We start from the raw sequence: 15,551 nt of genomic DNA, 5'->3' as shown, positions 1-15,551 counted from the left end.
GTGCTGCAAGCTTTTTTTATGCAAACTGTGAATTCAACTCTCCAGCAGCATTTCTGCATGTTCTGCTTTTTGAGACTCCTGAATTTGAATAAAGTATTTCTCTGTTTAGTTTCAAAGACTGAGAGCAACTAAGCAATAGAGAATTAGGTGGGTCAAAAGGTGAGGTTTTATAGCTGCAAAGCAGATATAAGGAACTTGAAAATCTGACTTCCATTAAAATTAAAAACAAAGCCTTTCAAAATAGTCCTGCCATGGGCTTAGGCTTAGGGAAACACTGAAATTTCCAAGCTATACCTAATAGGATTATAATTATCTGCTGGCATTTTTTCCTGTTATTTTAAGTAAAAGTTAAGGGTCCCATTAGGATCATCAATCACATCTAAAGACTTGGTTTAGATTTTACTTCATTGCTGTGTTTAAATGATGAATTTTTTTTTTCTGTATATAGGTTAAAGATGCTAAACTTCAGTCTTGTTTATTAAAACTGAAGCACCTATATGAAGATGTGCAATTACAAAACAGTTTAGTGCAATTGCTGATTTTCCACCTTTTTATTATTAATACAATACAGAAATTTAATTACTTTTAAAAATGCTTATCAACTAGCTTGATATAAGACATGAAATGTATGTGTGAAGATTTTCAGTTCTTTAAAAATTGAATCCTGAAACCACAGCTGTCTCTTCCCCTTGTGCCCTGTGTCTGTGCAAAGATGTGGAAAATGTGAACCAAAATTCCTTTACAGAACAGAATCTGAGTGCATCCAGCTTCATCTTCCTAAAGTGGAAAACTTGTGAACCAAAATTAAGCGACAGAGGCTGACCAAATACAGTGCAGACCACAACAACTAAAATGCCTGTTTGTCATTTAGGGCTATCTGGATGAAACAGAAGAAGATATTGATGACATAGTGGCCTCTTGTTATCCAAGAAAGCATGAACATATGACAAGTGGATTATCAACAGTAAGATCTTGGGTAGAAAACATGCATTGTCCTTCCAAAAAAGACCATATTTCCTCCAGAAAGGAATTTGTTTCATATCACTTATCACATTCATCTTTCATTCTATACTTGAGAAATATCTTTTAATATTCAGATAGACTTTCTATTATATTATTAATGCTGCTCAGAGCTAAAATGCTGTTCACTGCGGGCATGGAAAGAGAAAACTATTTTGCATACTCATTAGCAGACTTCCTCTTATGCTGGGGTTATTATCAAGCTTACATGTGGAGAAGGCAAGCCAAGGGTGTCTGCTGTGTGTGGCTGCTCAGCTTTGCAGAGGAGCACTTGATCTTAATTAAATTGAAACAAAGAGAAGGCTGTGGAGGGGGGGTTCCTTCTCAAAATGCTCTCTGATCTTTTAGGTTCTTGGGGCACAAACATTTGTCTGTGTTTGCACACATCCCACTTCCATGGAATCATTGTCCATCCCCCAGCTGAGTTTCTCTCATTCTTCATGGCATGATTCCTATGCCATCCACATCTGTAAAGTATTTCCCTTTACTGCAGGGGAGAGGTTCTTGGGGATTAGGTTGGTGAAAATGAAGGGGTAGCTGCACCTGATGGCAGCAACAAAATTGTTATAACGAGGTTCTGCTGTTTATTATGCAGTCTGTTAATCACTGGGAAGGAAAATAGATAATAAAAGCAGCCTTTAACATGTCTAGTGTATTACTATCTGCTGTGTACCTCATTTTTGGTATTTGTGGGCAGCCAATAATATCTTCAGAGAGTCCCCTCTGGCCACTCTTCTTTATGGCGTGTGTCTAAGAATAGCTCTGGACTGCACAAAACTGCAACAAACTCCATGTAGAGTGTGTGAGCGCTGAAGAGGATGAAGAAAGATGAGTCTGAATACTAAAAGGGGGAAAGTTATTGTCTTAACCACAGAACTGTCCTTTCTGGATTGCACCCCCATTAGTCTCTGTGCAAGCAAGGCCAAGGGAATGCCCAGTGAAGCTCCTGCTCCCAAAGAACTGGAGTTGGCTGAACCTAAGCTGACAGAGCATTTTGATGTTTTAGATCTGGCTGTGTCAGACCATTTTTCCCTCTGCTTTTTGTTGCTCACAGAAGCAGACACGCCATGTCAGACCTGAGCACTGCAGCCTGTGCACACTGGGCTAATTACACCCACTTAGCCCAGGCTGGCAGTGACTCACAACCTCCAGTGCTTGCTGGTCCCAGGCATTTTATAGACAGAATGATTTTCATTTCCTCTGAATACTGATGGGAGGGTTGCAGGGGCTGAAGTGTTTTCTCCAATTAAGGAACTGCATTTAGAGATCCTTCCCTCTGTGCATCCTGTCCATGTGTTGGGTTTTGTCCTTTGCTGTAGATTTCCCTCTGACCTTTCTCTTAAGCAAAGTGCAGCTTTTCCAGGGCTGTAGGCTTGAGATAATCTCACATCTCAATGCTCCCATTTCTTCTTATTCACCATGACATGGTTTTTAATGTCACTGCATGCAATGTTAATGGCAAAGTTGTGAATGGCCAGCTGCTTCTCCCTGCAAGAGAAGGGCAATTTTACAGGTTCATTTCTTTATTCCCCTTAAGTGTGTTGCTAACATTTTCCCATCATATTTTTACCTTCACTTTGATTATTTTAAGCCTTTGAGTCTTCTTGCTCAGTATATTTTTTATCTTGTGCTATCTGTCAAATGACTGTTAACTATTAAATCACATTGAAATAATGTTATTAATGAACAGTAGACTCATAACTAACTAGTTTTCCTTTCCTTTCCTTTCCTTTCCTTTCCTTTCCTTTCCTTTCCTTTCCTTTCCTTTCCTTTCCTTTCCTTTCCTTTCCTTTCCTTTCCTTTCCTTTCCTTTCCTTTCCTTTCCTTTCCTTTCCTTTCCTTTCCTTTCCTTCCCTTCCCTTCCCTTCCCTTCCCTTCCCTTCCCTTCCCTTCCCTTCCCTTCCCTTCCCTTCCCTTCCCTTCCCTTCCCTTCCCTTCCCTTCCCTTCCCTTCCCTTTCATGAATTTGAAATAAGTATGGCTAGTCTTACAATGACCATTTGAGGAAAAGAAATATCACAAAGGATAAAAGACACTTCAAATCTACCTGCGACATGAATGAGCAAAAATAGAAATGGAAAGTGACATTGAAAAGAAACTGTATCTCAGTGATAGTCTTTTATTTTGTGTTTTCCCAATGGTATTCCATGAACTGTGAATTTAGTTTTCTCTTCATCTTTCATCCTCCGCATATTTATGTGGTGCTGTCAAGACCCACCCCATCAGTGAGACTAAAATGTTCCAGTGCTTTACTGCAGCAATAAGATATGAGGCAAATCAAATATAATTCTTAGTGAGGTATCAAAATAAGACTCTGTGTCCTTCATATGTTGTTTGCTACTTACTAAACAGGAATATGAGTATTTTTCCTTGGGATTTTACATTTAGTGTATGCACTGTCCAGAGTAAATTCTACAGAACAGAGTCTGGGAGCGGGGGGCAAAAAGTGAAGTTTATCAAATTTTACTAAATTTATATAATTTTCTTCATGGTTGGCAAGAAAATCAGAAATTGTGTTTGCATAAATTCAAGGGTCAGGGGCCATCTATTTGTTTCAGACCTTCTATCATGGCTTTTTTTTTTACCCCAGCCATTTATCCCTTGCTGCCCACTTTACATAAAGATTGAGGAAAAAAGTATTTAGATTAGAGAGAGAAGTGTTTGCAGGAGAAAACCACTCATCCACCTCCTTTTACTGGGTATAACCTTGGGTTTTGATTTTTTTTTTCTGAAGTGGGCATACAAATTGTTGCAGGGATAATTTAGGCATTTTTTAGCACATACTGGAGTGATTAAGTTCCCTAACAGTATAAAAGGATATTTTCATGTATTTTAGAGGCTGGAATTTAGCTCAAGACATGTTAGAAATTGGACGAAATATGTCAATTGGTTGGTATGTGTTGATAATTCTCTAGTAATTTTAACCAGTCCAGTTAATGGAAATTCAGACAACTATAAAAAGGATTAAAAGGACAAGGATTTTTCTTTCTTTTTTTTTTTTCTTCATTAAGGATAAATCCAGCCAGCATAAATACATCAAAACCATTTTTTTTTCTACATGGGATATAAAATTAAAATTATGGGTAATAATTGCTTATGTAAATAACACTTTTTCCTGCCTGTTGTTGTTTACCACATTGACACAGAGCTGTTTATCCCTTGAGCCTCCTGTGCTGCAGGGCCTTGGGCGGGGTGCTTGGAGAGCTGGCTTTTGTCACAAACCAATTCCTTCTGTGTGGCCCTTTCCCTGGACTGTGCCCTTCCCTGCAGCTGCCAGGGAAGGAGATGGATCAAGACACAGTTGATGAGATCCTGCTCTGGCAAGCATAGGAGGGAAAATGTGTCCCCCAGTAATGAATTACCATATTTTTTCCCCAGAGAGTGACATTTTTCAACATTTTAGTGCAATTGTCATCTGTCCTTACAAACTCCTCAGAGAAGCTGCCCTTCCTTACAAAGGCACTGATGCTGCAAACAGAGGAATGTTTAGATTTTGGCTGGCTTCAGGGAGGAGTGACATGGACATGTAAATGAGAACAAATCCAGTGTAATCCAGTATGAATCCAAACCTGATGAGCTACTGCTCTAAAACATAACTTTTTATTTTGATACAGAGAAGAACTCATTTCTATGTAATGACTTTGAGCCATGCATCCTTCAATACTTCAAGTATGGAGAACACAGCATTTTAGCACTTCTCTGATTTGGTGATACCTTTTTCTTGCTTTCTCACTATGGTTTTGCAATACAAACTTCCTTTAACTTTCTATGTAGATAAAGATTTCTCACTGCACTTACTCTTTCTTATTGCAGCAGTCTAATGCTCTTTTCTCTTGACCTTTTGCACTGTCTTCTTTAAAGAACTCCCCAGAAGGTTCTGACAGAAAATGGACATATTTAAATGTTCCTGAAGCAGATGGTGACACTGTGAGTTCTCCTGAATCCTCTGCTCTAGCTTACTTTTAAGGTTTCTCACTCCTTTCTCCCTTTTTGTTGAAGGTTGTACCTGGGTGCTTTGCAAGGTTCCTGTGTGTCAGAATTTAGGTGGTTATATATGTTTTGGAGCAATTTTATTCAATGACTCAAAAAGAAAGGCATGCCAGATTTCTCAAATGCTTTTGGTTCTGGCAGTGTGCATATTTCTCCAGTTTTCTTTAAAAATATTCAGGTTTTTTCCTAAGTGTAAACTTTTGGAAGAGGGAATCCTCATAGCAGTACTCTGCATTTATGAGTGTGAAGGAAGAGGGATTGAGGGATGATACATTATACTGTAGCAGAAAAAATTGTGGTGTTATTGATAAAATTTTTTGACTTTACAAAATATGCAGAAATGGGGTGGGGGCTAAATTTTGCTCCTTCTTTTAGAATTGTTAATGAGAGACACTTTAAATAAATATGGTTTTATACTATTTCCATTATAGGAAGCATCCCTGTAAGTTTTCCTAAGGGCTCTGTCAGCAGTTGTCTTATGAGACTCAGTAAAAATGAGGTGACCAGCTGAGCCAGAGAAGTGAATTTTAATTTATTTTATTTTTTTTCTTCTTGGAACTTACATGAGCTTAAAATTTATGTAGCCTGTCTGATCTTCAGTTCATGCATTAATTTAAATATGGTAATTTAGATTCAGTCATGTTTATAAATAGGTTTGAGTCTTGCATGGAAAAACATCTGTCTAGACTTTTAAACTACTAGTAACTACAGTTCTTATTCCCTTCACATCAAATCATGGCAATTCTATTCTATGATATATCTGTTTCCATAGCAAGTCCTAAAAAGTGTGACAATATTGCAAAGCGGTAGATTAATGAAAAAAAAAAAAAAAGAGAGGGAAAAAAAAAGAAAAAATAATAATATTTTGGGAAACAGTAGAGTGTTTCAGCCTCTGAGCCCTTTTTCTGTTCCCCTGCAGACCAGCATTAACAGCATGGTGAGTGTTTACAGTGAAACTGGTGACTATGGCAACGTGAAGGTCAGCGGGGAAATCCTCCTCAACATCAACTACATCTACAAAACAGGGGCCCTCAACATCCTGGTGAGGAGCTGCAGAAACCTGGCCATTGCAGACGAGAGGAAGCAAAGGACCGACCCGTAAGCACTGAGAATTTAATTTCCTTCAGCTCTGCTGGGGTGTCCCCAGCACATCCCACCCTGGCTCTAACCAGAGCTTGGGGCTCAAGCCTGGGAATCCACAGGACCCAGTTGGTACAAGCAGCATTTTGGTGATGGCTGGGTTTGGGCTCCCTGTGGGAAGGGCATTTCCTGTGTGCCTCTAAAGGCAACATGTACCTGTTCTGGGGAAACAGTAAGATTATTTAAATTGCCAAACTGTTTGATACTAAAAGGGGGAAAAATATGAAGGAATGGGCAGGCAGCATCGAGTTCTTTTACTTCTGTAATCAAAACTGAGGTATAGGAGAAGAGTGATGTTCTCGAGGCAGAGGTTAATGGAAATAACTTTGTTTTCATGGGCCCATATACTCACTTGGCAAGCACCATATTTTCACAGAATTCACAGAATCACAAGGTTGGAAGAGACCTTCAAGATCATCAAGTCCAACCCTGCCCAAACACCTCAACTAAACCATGGCACCAAGTGCCACATCCAGTCCTTATTTAAACACATCCAGGGATGGTGACTCCACCACCTTCCTGGTCAGACAATTCCAGTACTTTATCATTCTTTCTGTAAAAAACTTTTTCCTAATATCCAACCTATATTTCCCTTGGCACAGCTTAAGACTGTGTCCTGTGGTTCTGTCAGTGCAGCCTGGAGAAAGAACCCAACCCCAGCTGAGCACAGCCACCTCTCAGGGAGTTGTAGAGAGTGATAAGGTCACCCCTGAGTCTCCTTTTCTCCAGGCTAAACAACCTCAGCTGTTTTCTGAGTTTCTCATAATAGTTTTCAGTATAATATGTAAACTTTCTCAGCAGAAAGTAACAGTTAGTGTCTATAATAATGATTAATTTATGGTATACAAATTGCAAAGTTTTTTAATTCTCTTGTGGTGTAGTGTATATCTTGTCATATGTGACCTGTTGGTAATCATATATGGCAAAAGGGAAATTGTTAGGAAAGTTTGTTGCATTTCTGAGGATAAATAAATTAATTTAGTGCTGCCTTTTGTTGTTCTGATCTTATCTGACTTACACCACCATATTTCTAGGTAAGGGCCATGCCTCTCCATGATTTGCATATTCTCTGTTACATGTTCACACTCTTTATACTGCAAAAATGAACTTCCTCATATGTGTTGCTGATGCAGCAATGTCAGGCCTTTGCTCAAACTGGTCATTCTACATTCCTTGCTAACCCTTTGCTCCCTGCTCTGCAGATATGTCAAAGCCTACCTGCTGCCTGATAAGTCCCGCCAAAGTAAGCGCAAGACCAAAATTAAAAGTAACAGCACCAACCCAGAATTTAATGAGACACTGAAGGTGAGTAGATTCTCTCTCTCTCAGGCTCTGATGAATGTTTCACTTGTGTTCACAGGTATTTTCTATATGTGTTCCAGTACAGGGATTAGATCTTGGAAGAAATGCCTCAAAAGGGAAAGTGTTTAAGCAAAAATATCTAGCAAACATATAAGTTCAGTTTGTGGCTTTGAGCATTAAGAAAGTGGTTCTGTTTGGCTCTCTCCTTTATGGTTAAAACTTCCATCAATTTCCATAGATCTCTTTCAAAACTGTTGATGTTCCCAATTAGCCTGGCCTTAGAGTTTTAAAAGCACCTTAAAGATTTTATATGCCTGATGCTGAAACAAAGCTAGATTAGAACTTCCTGTCTAACTGGTTTAGAAGAGAAAATAACATTTTGCAGTAAGATCTGAATTCTTCTGAGAGGTTTAACTTATTTCTAAAGCAGAACTAACTTTGATAAGAAAATGTTAGCATCTGCTTCACTATTTGTCTTCTTAAAAACCGGTGGTGAAGTTAATTTTCTGTTGCAATGGGCTTGATGTGCTTGAGGACACAATGCCCACAGCTCTCTCCTTCCTCACCCTTTACCTATCCCCACCAGAGAGGCTGAACTCTGCTGAGCTCCTCACAAGCTGCTTATTCACCTCCCTGGCTCTGAGGGGCCGGTGGGAATAGGGGGACTGCTGCCCCTTCTCTGCCTCTCTGGACCTTGACCTCAAGGCTCCTGATGATTCCCTTTCCTACCAACTGAAAAGAATAATCCAGCGGGCTACCATGAAACCAGAAATTCCTTTTAGTTTCTCCTGAATTTATTTATTTATTTTTAAAAAAATTCACTTACATTTTAAGTTTCCTATAATAGAAGTTCCCTGGCTGGTGTACTTGGCTTAGCCTGGCTACAAAACCATTCTGCAGGCGCACATACACTACAGGCCATGCTGTTTGCCAAGGGAGAGACTTTTTATAGCCTCATTTTTAAATGGTATAGAGTAAAATTAAGGCTTGCCTAAACTGGGAAAAATAAAGTATCAGACTTTATTTATCAAGTAATATAGCACTAAACATAAGTGCTGGGTGAAGATAGGACAGAAGTTTCTCAAAAATATGGATTGTAACAAAAGGGGGTTACCTGAAATATGTGTAGGTAAGGAAGAGTTGTTCATCCCAACTGAAAATCCTGTTAAAAAAAAAGAAAAGAAAAATAATTAAATCTGTCTTGTATCTTCCCTCTTTGACTTTTACTCCATTGTTGCAGAATATGAGGTTTCTCACAGTGGAACTGTTGGCATCTAGGGTTAGGCACTGTAGATATATCTGTACATAATTAGCCAACTGACTTGACTGGTTCAGCTTTTGTCCATGCACAGATATTGTTCCTGGTGCAAAAATAAGACATCTGGGCTTCTTCAGCTAACACTGGGAGAAGGGTGAATGTCAAGGAAATAATGGGCTTTTTGCTAAAAGTAGAGTGTGCAGAGCCAGAATTCCAGATGTTTATAATTTTCTACATATTTGCTAGAGTACAATGCTAGTCTTTTAATAGATTTGTATTAATATCTAGATGTGAGTTTTTTAATAATTTTGGTATATTACTAGCTAGACATGAGATTTTAATATCTTTCAAACCCAACAATGGGTACTGATAGGCTCAGTGCATGCCTTGCAGATGCTGCTGTATGTGTTTTCAGAACAATTTTTTGTAAGCTACAAAGAAAAAATTGGAAATTAAAGGTTGCCTTCTGGAAAGCAGTGTTAAGCAGACCCTTTAAGGATGAAAGAGCCAGTGGGGCTTCTTTTTTTTATCAACCTAGATGTTGATCTCCTTCTTTTACATAAACTTGTAGTGAATTAACTTGTAGGATCATATTTTTAAGCATCATAATTTACTTTATAGTCATAAATACTCAGTAAATAAAACCCAAAAAAGACACAATAGTGATAGAATTTATGTATACATAAACTATCACTGGATGTATACAGAAAAGAATGATTTCACATTAATATTATGAGCTTTCTGGCTAGGTCAATCTTGCTTGCAAGGAAAACAAATCTCTCTTTCATGCTCCATTTGTTAACTGCTGTGGGCTTGGTGCAACCGAGATAGAGCCATAAAAGGCTCTGTGGAAAATATTATTTCTGCTTATTCTGAGAGTTTCTTTTTCTCTTTTTCTGTTGGTAGTATGTCATCAGTCACTCACAGCTGGAAACCAGGACCCTACAGGTCTCTGTCTGGCACTATGACAGATTTGGACACAACAGCTTCCTTGGGGAAGTGGAAATTCCATTTGATTCCTGGAACTTTGAAAATCAGGGCGATGAATGGTTTGTGCTCCAGCCCAAGGTAAGGGTTTCCAGGACTGGTGAAAGTGCTGTGAAGCAAATTTAGCAAGAGTTAGTTATTTTTTTCCTTTGGAGCTTTTTTATAAAGCAGGACTTTATAAGTGTCTAATATGACAATAAAAAAAAATTACTTATTCTTAATTCAGTTTTAAAGTCTCCATGAAATTTTCACATATTATTGGTTACTTAAAAACAATAACAAATAAAGCTTTTAAAGAAACCATAAATTCATCCTGTAATAAATTCCAATAAAAAATGACTTAGTAAAATCATTGATCTTTTAAAATGGCACATAAAACAAACAACTTCTCTACCATTGCCCTTACCCAACCCTTAAGAGGTGATTAAAGAAACAAGCTTTATTTTTTTCAGTTCAAAGTGGTTTCCACCTTTCAGATGTGACAAAACAACTTCTTAATCTCTCTAATTCACCTTCTCTGCAAAGGCACAAGAAAAGGCTTCTGAAAGAGCAGGTTGAGTGGTCTGTGACACAGAGCATGCCCTGTACTCAGGGGAGGGTAGGGTGACTTCTGTGCCCTGGGCTCTCCTGCATTGGCAAAAGTGTTCTTTTTTTTTTTTTTTTTTTTGGAAGACATTCAAAGAGCTGTTGTAAACTGAAGGACTAAAGGCTTCTTTCTTGCTTGCTCCTGCAGCAGCCATAATCCCCAGGAATTCCAGGGGTTTAGACTGACATTTAAGAAAGTGTATCTTTCTAATTACAAAAAAATATAACGTGTGCAGCTAATATTGTCAAGGTTGACTAGATTATTCGGTTTTTCTGTGTTCATTACATTAAGGAAATCATATTATCTTTTGGGTATCAGGAGAGAGTGTTTATTTTTTTCCTTTCTGTCAGGTGGGAGATGGGTCTGTTTGCTCTGTAATAAATTTCTAGGTAATTTCTTTTAATTCTAACGGGAAAATAACCAAGACACTCATGAAGCTCTCCTGCTCAGGAAAATAAGTAATGAGGCACTAAGCATTTCAGCCAGTCCAGCTGGAAGGTGGTATCTGATTATTTCCAAACCCATTTAAAATATTTTTAAATTACTTCTTTTACTGTCAAAGAAAGCAAACACAGAATTGGTATTGTCTGCCTCCTAGGTTGTTACCATTAATGTTTCTAAACTTAGAACACTGCTAAAGTTTTTGATCAGCAAGGATGATATTTTAAAAAAGTATATCAATTACTACTACTAAGAGAAGCACTGGTTAATATCCATGCAAAAAAATACACACTATTCTCCTATATGGACTTGTGATAGAGACAGGAATGGAGGAATGGCAACCAAACATTTTCTGGGATTTATTACAGTGCTTTGTTTGTTTTATCATGAATAATTTAGCTGCTTTAGTGGAAGGTTTGAGACTTGAAGATGTGTTTCTTCTGTGAGCATTGAGAGATCTGTTTTCCAGAAGAGTGTGATTATGTCAGAAACAGTAGAAAAATAATTCTGTGGCTAAAGAGAGACAGGGTCATGTGGGTTTGGAGGAGAGGCTGACAAATTTTTTTCTGACATTAGGACTTACATCGTTGCTTGTCCACTGGAAGAACTAAATAAAAAATAACCTTTGATGCCTTTATGGGAAATGTGATCCTAAACTTGCTTAGTTTAGACCAAAAGTGAGCTGCCTGACTGGCAAAGTGTAGATGTGTAAATTATTCCACAGCCTGCTACAGGTTTTCTTTAGTCCTTTGTTGTAGCAGCTGGCATTGGACACCAGTGTCAGACAGAACTGTTTTTCTCAGTGTGTGGAGCAACGCAGCAGTGCCTGTGTTGATCTAAAAATGCTTCAAAGTCTCAAAAGAGCCTTGTTGCTGTGACTAAAATGGCTTTGTTCTCTGTCCCATCCTTGGGTGCAGACTTGGCCCAGTGAGTGGTCAGTGCCTCAGCCTGCAGTCTGTGAGGTGAAGGCAATGTTGGCTCTCTGCACACACGTTATGAATTCCTGGTGGGGTTTTTTCCCTGTTTTCTCAGGGCAATAGAACTCTGACCTTTTTGGGGTGTCAGGAAACAATCTGAATACATTTCACAGAAGGTCAGACATTCACAGGACAGACATTCCTCCACAAACATCTCCTTAAAGGCTTCTGTGGTGCCTCGTGTGCCTCCAGCAGTGCTGGAGGATCCTCTCCCTTTATCCATGGCTTTCATCCCTCTGAAGAAATCAGGATTTTTTGTTCATTTGTACCCAAACCTAAGCACTGAACCATGTACAGAAATCACATCACAGAGTCACAGAATGGTTTGGGTTTGAAGGGGCCTTAAGGATCATCCCATTCCAATCTGCCATGGACAGGGACAGCTCTCATGGACCAGGCTGCTGAGAGCATCTGAGTAGTGCCAGCTCCACCAGTGAAGTTAGAGCATCCAATGATTTAGATGCATCCAATGTTTTTAAAATGTAGTTTCCAACTTCTTACAATGTAAATGGAAGGTCAGTACCCTGCCAGTGTAGGTCTGATATTTTTAAAAGGATGGACTGAAGAACAAAGATGGCATTCTTCTGGGTAAGATTTTAACATTTATTAAAAAATATGTAGAAATGCAGAAATAATAGCTGTATAGAAAAGAGAAAGGACACTGGGAATAACAGTTTTTAAGAGGTTTTTCTGTTTAAAGCTGCACTCTGCTCTACCTCACCTTTGTTCCCTACACATCTAGTCAAAGACTGACTCAGGAGTGACTTCTCTAAAATCCATGAAACCAATTGCATTTTAAGTCCTGACTGGTGGAAATAAGGGCTGACTATCAGGTTAAATCAGTTACAGTTTATAAACTAAGAAGTAAGTTTGAGGGGTTTTTTGCTGTTTTTTCACTTATGCTAGATAACTCTCTCCTCTGTGTGTTCACTGAACATTGTCTAATGCCACATGGGTTTATTTTTCTGAGAGCTTGCATTCCCTAGATCAGAAAGTTTTCTAAAATGTGATTGCCTCCAATTTGGAATGTTTTATTATCTGAAAGTGGGCTGGTACATCTGGATGTGTTTAGGAAGTGTTTAAAACACTATATGGCTGTATTGCTATATTTCAACAGAATTAAAATCAAAAGAAAAAGTTGAATTATTAACCTTGGCTGGGTTTCTGGTTGGTTTGTTTTCTCTTCAGGTGGAGGCTGTCACAGATTTTGGGCTTCAATACAAAGGAGAACTGACAGTGGTTTTGCGTTATATTCCCCCAGACAGAAACCTAATGCTTCCTCTGGGGCAGTTTCAAGGTAAAACAAACATTAATAAGGAGGATTTTTAAAATCATGTGATGATGATGATGTATTAAAAATCCTCACTTAGGGTGAAGTAATGGTACTGGTGAAGATTGAAATCATACTTTAATATGCTCATTCTTGGAATCACAGAATGCTAAGGGGTTGGAATGGACCTGAAAGACCATCTAGTCCCAAGCCCCTGCCATGAGCAGGGACACCTTCCACAAACCAGGTTGCTCAAGGCCTTATCCAACCTGGCTTCAATGGTTATATATGGAAATTCTGAACCATGTGTATGTTTCTTTTGCTTTATCCTTTTCTCTTACACTGAATTTAAGAAGAGAGAAAGGAAGAGGAATATGCAGTCAATGGTTGATGTATGGCTCTGACTTCATTTTAAAAAAAAAAATCCAGACATTAGGTAACATGATCAAGGGCAGCCACAGAGAAATAAATTGTCTGCATTGTAGTCTGAGAGTTCTTTTTTGAGCTAGTTATATACAGTGCTGAGCTGATCAAGTAATAGACTTCACTTAGTTCTTCGTGCTTAATTCACCTTAATCTGCCTCCTCATTTTCACCCATTTTTCTCACTGCTTTTCCTCTGCTCAGTCTTACTGCATTACTGCTGCAATTCAGTCCTGTAATATCTTACTTGAGTTCTTTAGAACAAGCCATTATTTTCATCAGCAATGAACAAGGGAGAAGAGTTACTCTCTCTTTGCATTGTATTAGCATGAGGAACAGTAAATCTTTGAAGTGAGAGTGATCACTGGGTAGCACCTGAGTGCACATGGATATACCAGATGCAGGTATTTCACTGTCTCAGTGACAGCATTGCTTGTCAGCATTTGCATTGGATGGATTAGATTTCTTCATTTTCCTTTCTTTTTTTTTTTTATGACAGATGATATTCCCTCTACTAGTAGTGAGGTTTACTCAAGGTTTGCTCTCCTAAAAGCTCATTGTTATCAACTCAGTCCAGATACACTCTGCATTTTTTAAAATTAGTACATTTTAACATCACTCCTGATGATTACTTTCAAAAATCTAGCCAAGGCAATTTACATTTTTTAATCAGTCTTACTATATATACTGATACATTACATCTATTAGATATTATATCTGTTAGAGCAGGGTCAGTGCCTCAGCCTGGAGTCTGTGAGTATATAATATACACTGCAATATAATTTCTGATTGTAATTTTGCAACTTTGTTCTATGTTTAGGAAAGAGAGGCTTCAAAAAAGGAAAGAAAGCAGATTCTCATCTGCCATCTGGAGGCATATTAGAAGTCCTCATCAAAGAAGCAAAGAATTTAACAGCAGTGAAATCAGGAGGCACATCTGATACTTTTGTTAAAGGGTTTGTGGAGTTTTTTCCTCTCCATTTTTTAATGATTGCACTGGATCTAATTTAAGATTTGTGTCACATGCCTGTAAGCATGTGGGTACACAAAAAATGTACATAGTATGACAACATATATGTGGTTTTTTAGATATGCAGCATTTTGTGTTGGACACTCAAAATCCAAACTACACAGAATGATTGTGTTTGAAAAAAATCAACTAAATCCTGCATCTCTCATGCTAATAGATTTCTCATAAATGTAGGATACACATTATATATGTTACATTTTGGAAGTAATAGATATCTTAAAACATTTTTCTTTGCCATTTTTTGCTCTGAATGATAGTTTTCAGGCTTGCTGATTATTAGATATGTTGCAATTCATAGTAATGGGTTGAGTGTTGTTACTAAACGGTGTCCAAAGGAAACATCCTGTCTTTAATTCCCTGGTCGAGCTTAGAATTTATCTTGATCTTATGCTGTGCTCAAAACTATCACTCAGCACATACATTTCAAGTAGGAAAAGTAATTTTCGTTTCTTTCTGGACAATCTCTTGTTGCACTTTGAGACTGGACATGATGACTCCAGAGAGGTCCTTTCTGGCCAATGTTTTTATGACTCTCTCTATATTTAGCCTCACTGAAAGAAAAAATTTGTGTTTGAGTCTTGGGCCAAGGAGACTGAATTCCAATTTCTGCTTATGGTAACTGACACTGTAGGTATGAGGACAAATTGAGTACAAATGCAAAATAAGCACTTGAGGTAGATGCTTAACATAATACCAGTGGGGAGATGGGGTCCTGACCCCATTTGAGCCTCTACGTGATTGTTATATATTATGAATGCTATGTGAAAATCCATTTCCATATTCATTTTCCTTTTCTTTATCTCCCAGATACCTGCTCCCTGATGACAGTAAAGCCACAAAACACAAAACTCCCATAGTAAAAAGGAGTGTGAACCCCCAGTGGAATCACACCTTTGCCTTCAGTGGCTTGAATTCAGGGGACATACGGAATGTCTGCCTGGAGCTGACTGTGTGGGACAAGGAGTCACTTTCCAGTAATATTTTTTTGGGAGGTGTCCGTTTGAACACTGGAAATGGTAAGGCTCCATCTGACTCAGGCTGCTTTTCTTATTCTGCTCTCCTCTTTCCTTTACCCCATGTGATTCATGTGTATGAAGGACAGAAATGTTACAGAATGTTTTGAAAATAC

At 38.4% G+C, this 15,551-nt stretch overlaps 1 protein-coding gene across 6 annotated transcripts in view; it reads left to right on the top strand.

The window, feature by feature from the left end:
* The window catches only part of SYTL5 (synaptotagmin like 5), an 82,067-nt gene that overhangs the window by 60,510 nt on the left and 6,006 nt on the right, over positions 1–15,551 (top strand). For 3 of the 6 annotated variants that reach the window (XM_064407345.1, XM_064407346.1, XM_064407347.1), the window contains 8 exons: positions 872–964; positions 4,881–4,946; positions 5,929–6,107; positions 7,352–7,454; positions 9,616–9,777; positions 12,889–12,997; positions 14,213–14,348; positions 15,230–15,438. In XM_064407345.1, coding sequence (XP_064263415.1) covers positions 872–964; positions 4,881–4,946; positions 5,929–6,107; positions 7,352–7,454; positions 9,616–9,777; positions 12,889–12,997; positions 14,213–14,348; positions 15,230–15,438 — 1,057 coding nt within the window. The remainder of the gene's footprint in view (positions 1–871; positions 965–4,880; positions 4,947–5,928; positions 6,108–7,351; positions 7,455–9,615; positions 9,778–12,888; positions 12,998–14,212; positions 14,349–15,229; positions 15,439–15,551) is intronic. The other 3 variants (XM_064407349.1, XM_064407348.1, XM_064407350.1) reach the window with 3 other exon arrangements.

The sequence above is a fragment of the Passer domesticus genome, chromosome 2 (assembly GCF_036417665.1).
Source record: "Passer domesticus isolate bPasDom1 chromosome 2, bPasDom1.hap1, whole genome shotgun sequence".
In the NCBI taxonomy this organism is placed as follows: domain Eukaryota; kingdom Metazoa; phylum Chordata; class Aves; order Passeriformes; family Passeridae; genus Passer; species Passer domesticus.
Note: the sequence above shows the minus strand (reverse complement) of the source record. Positions and strands in the feature narration are given on the sequence as shown.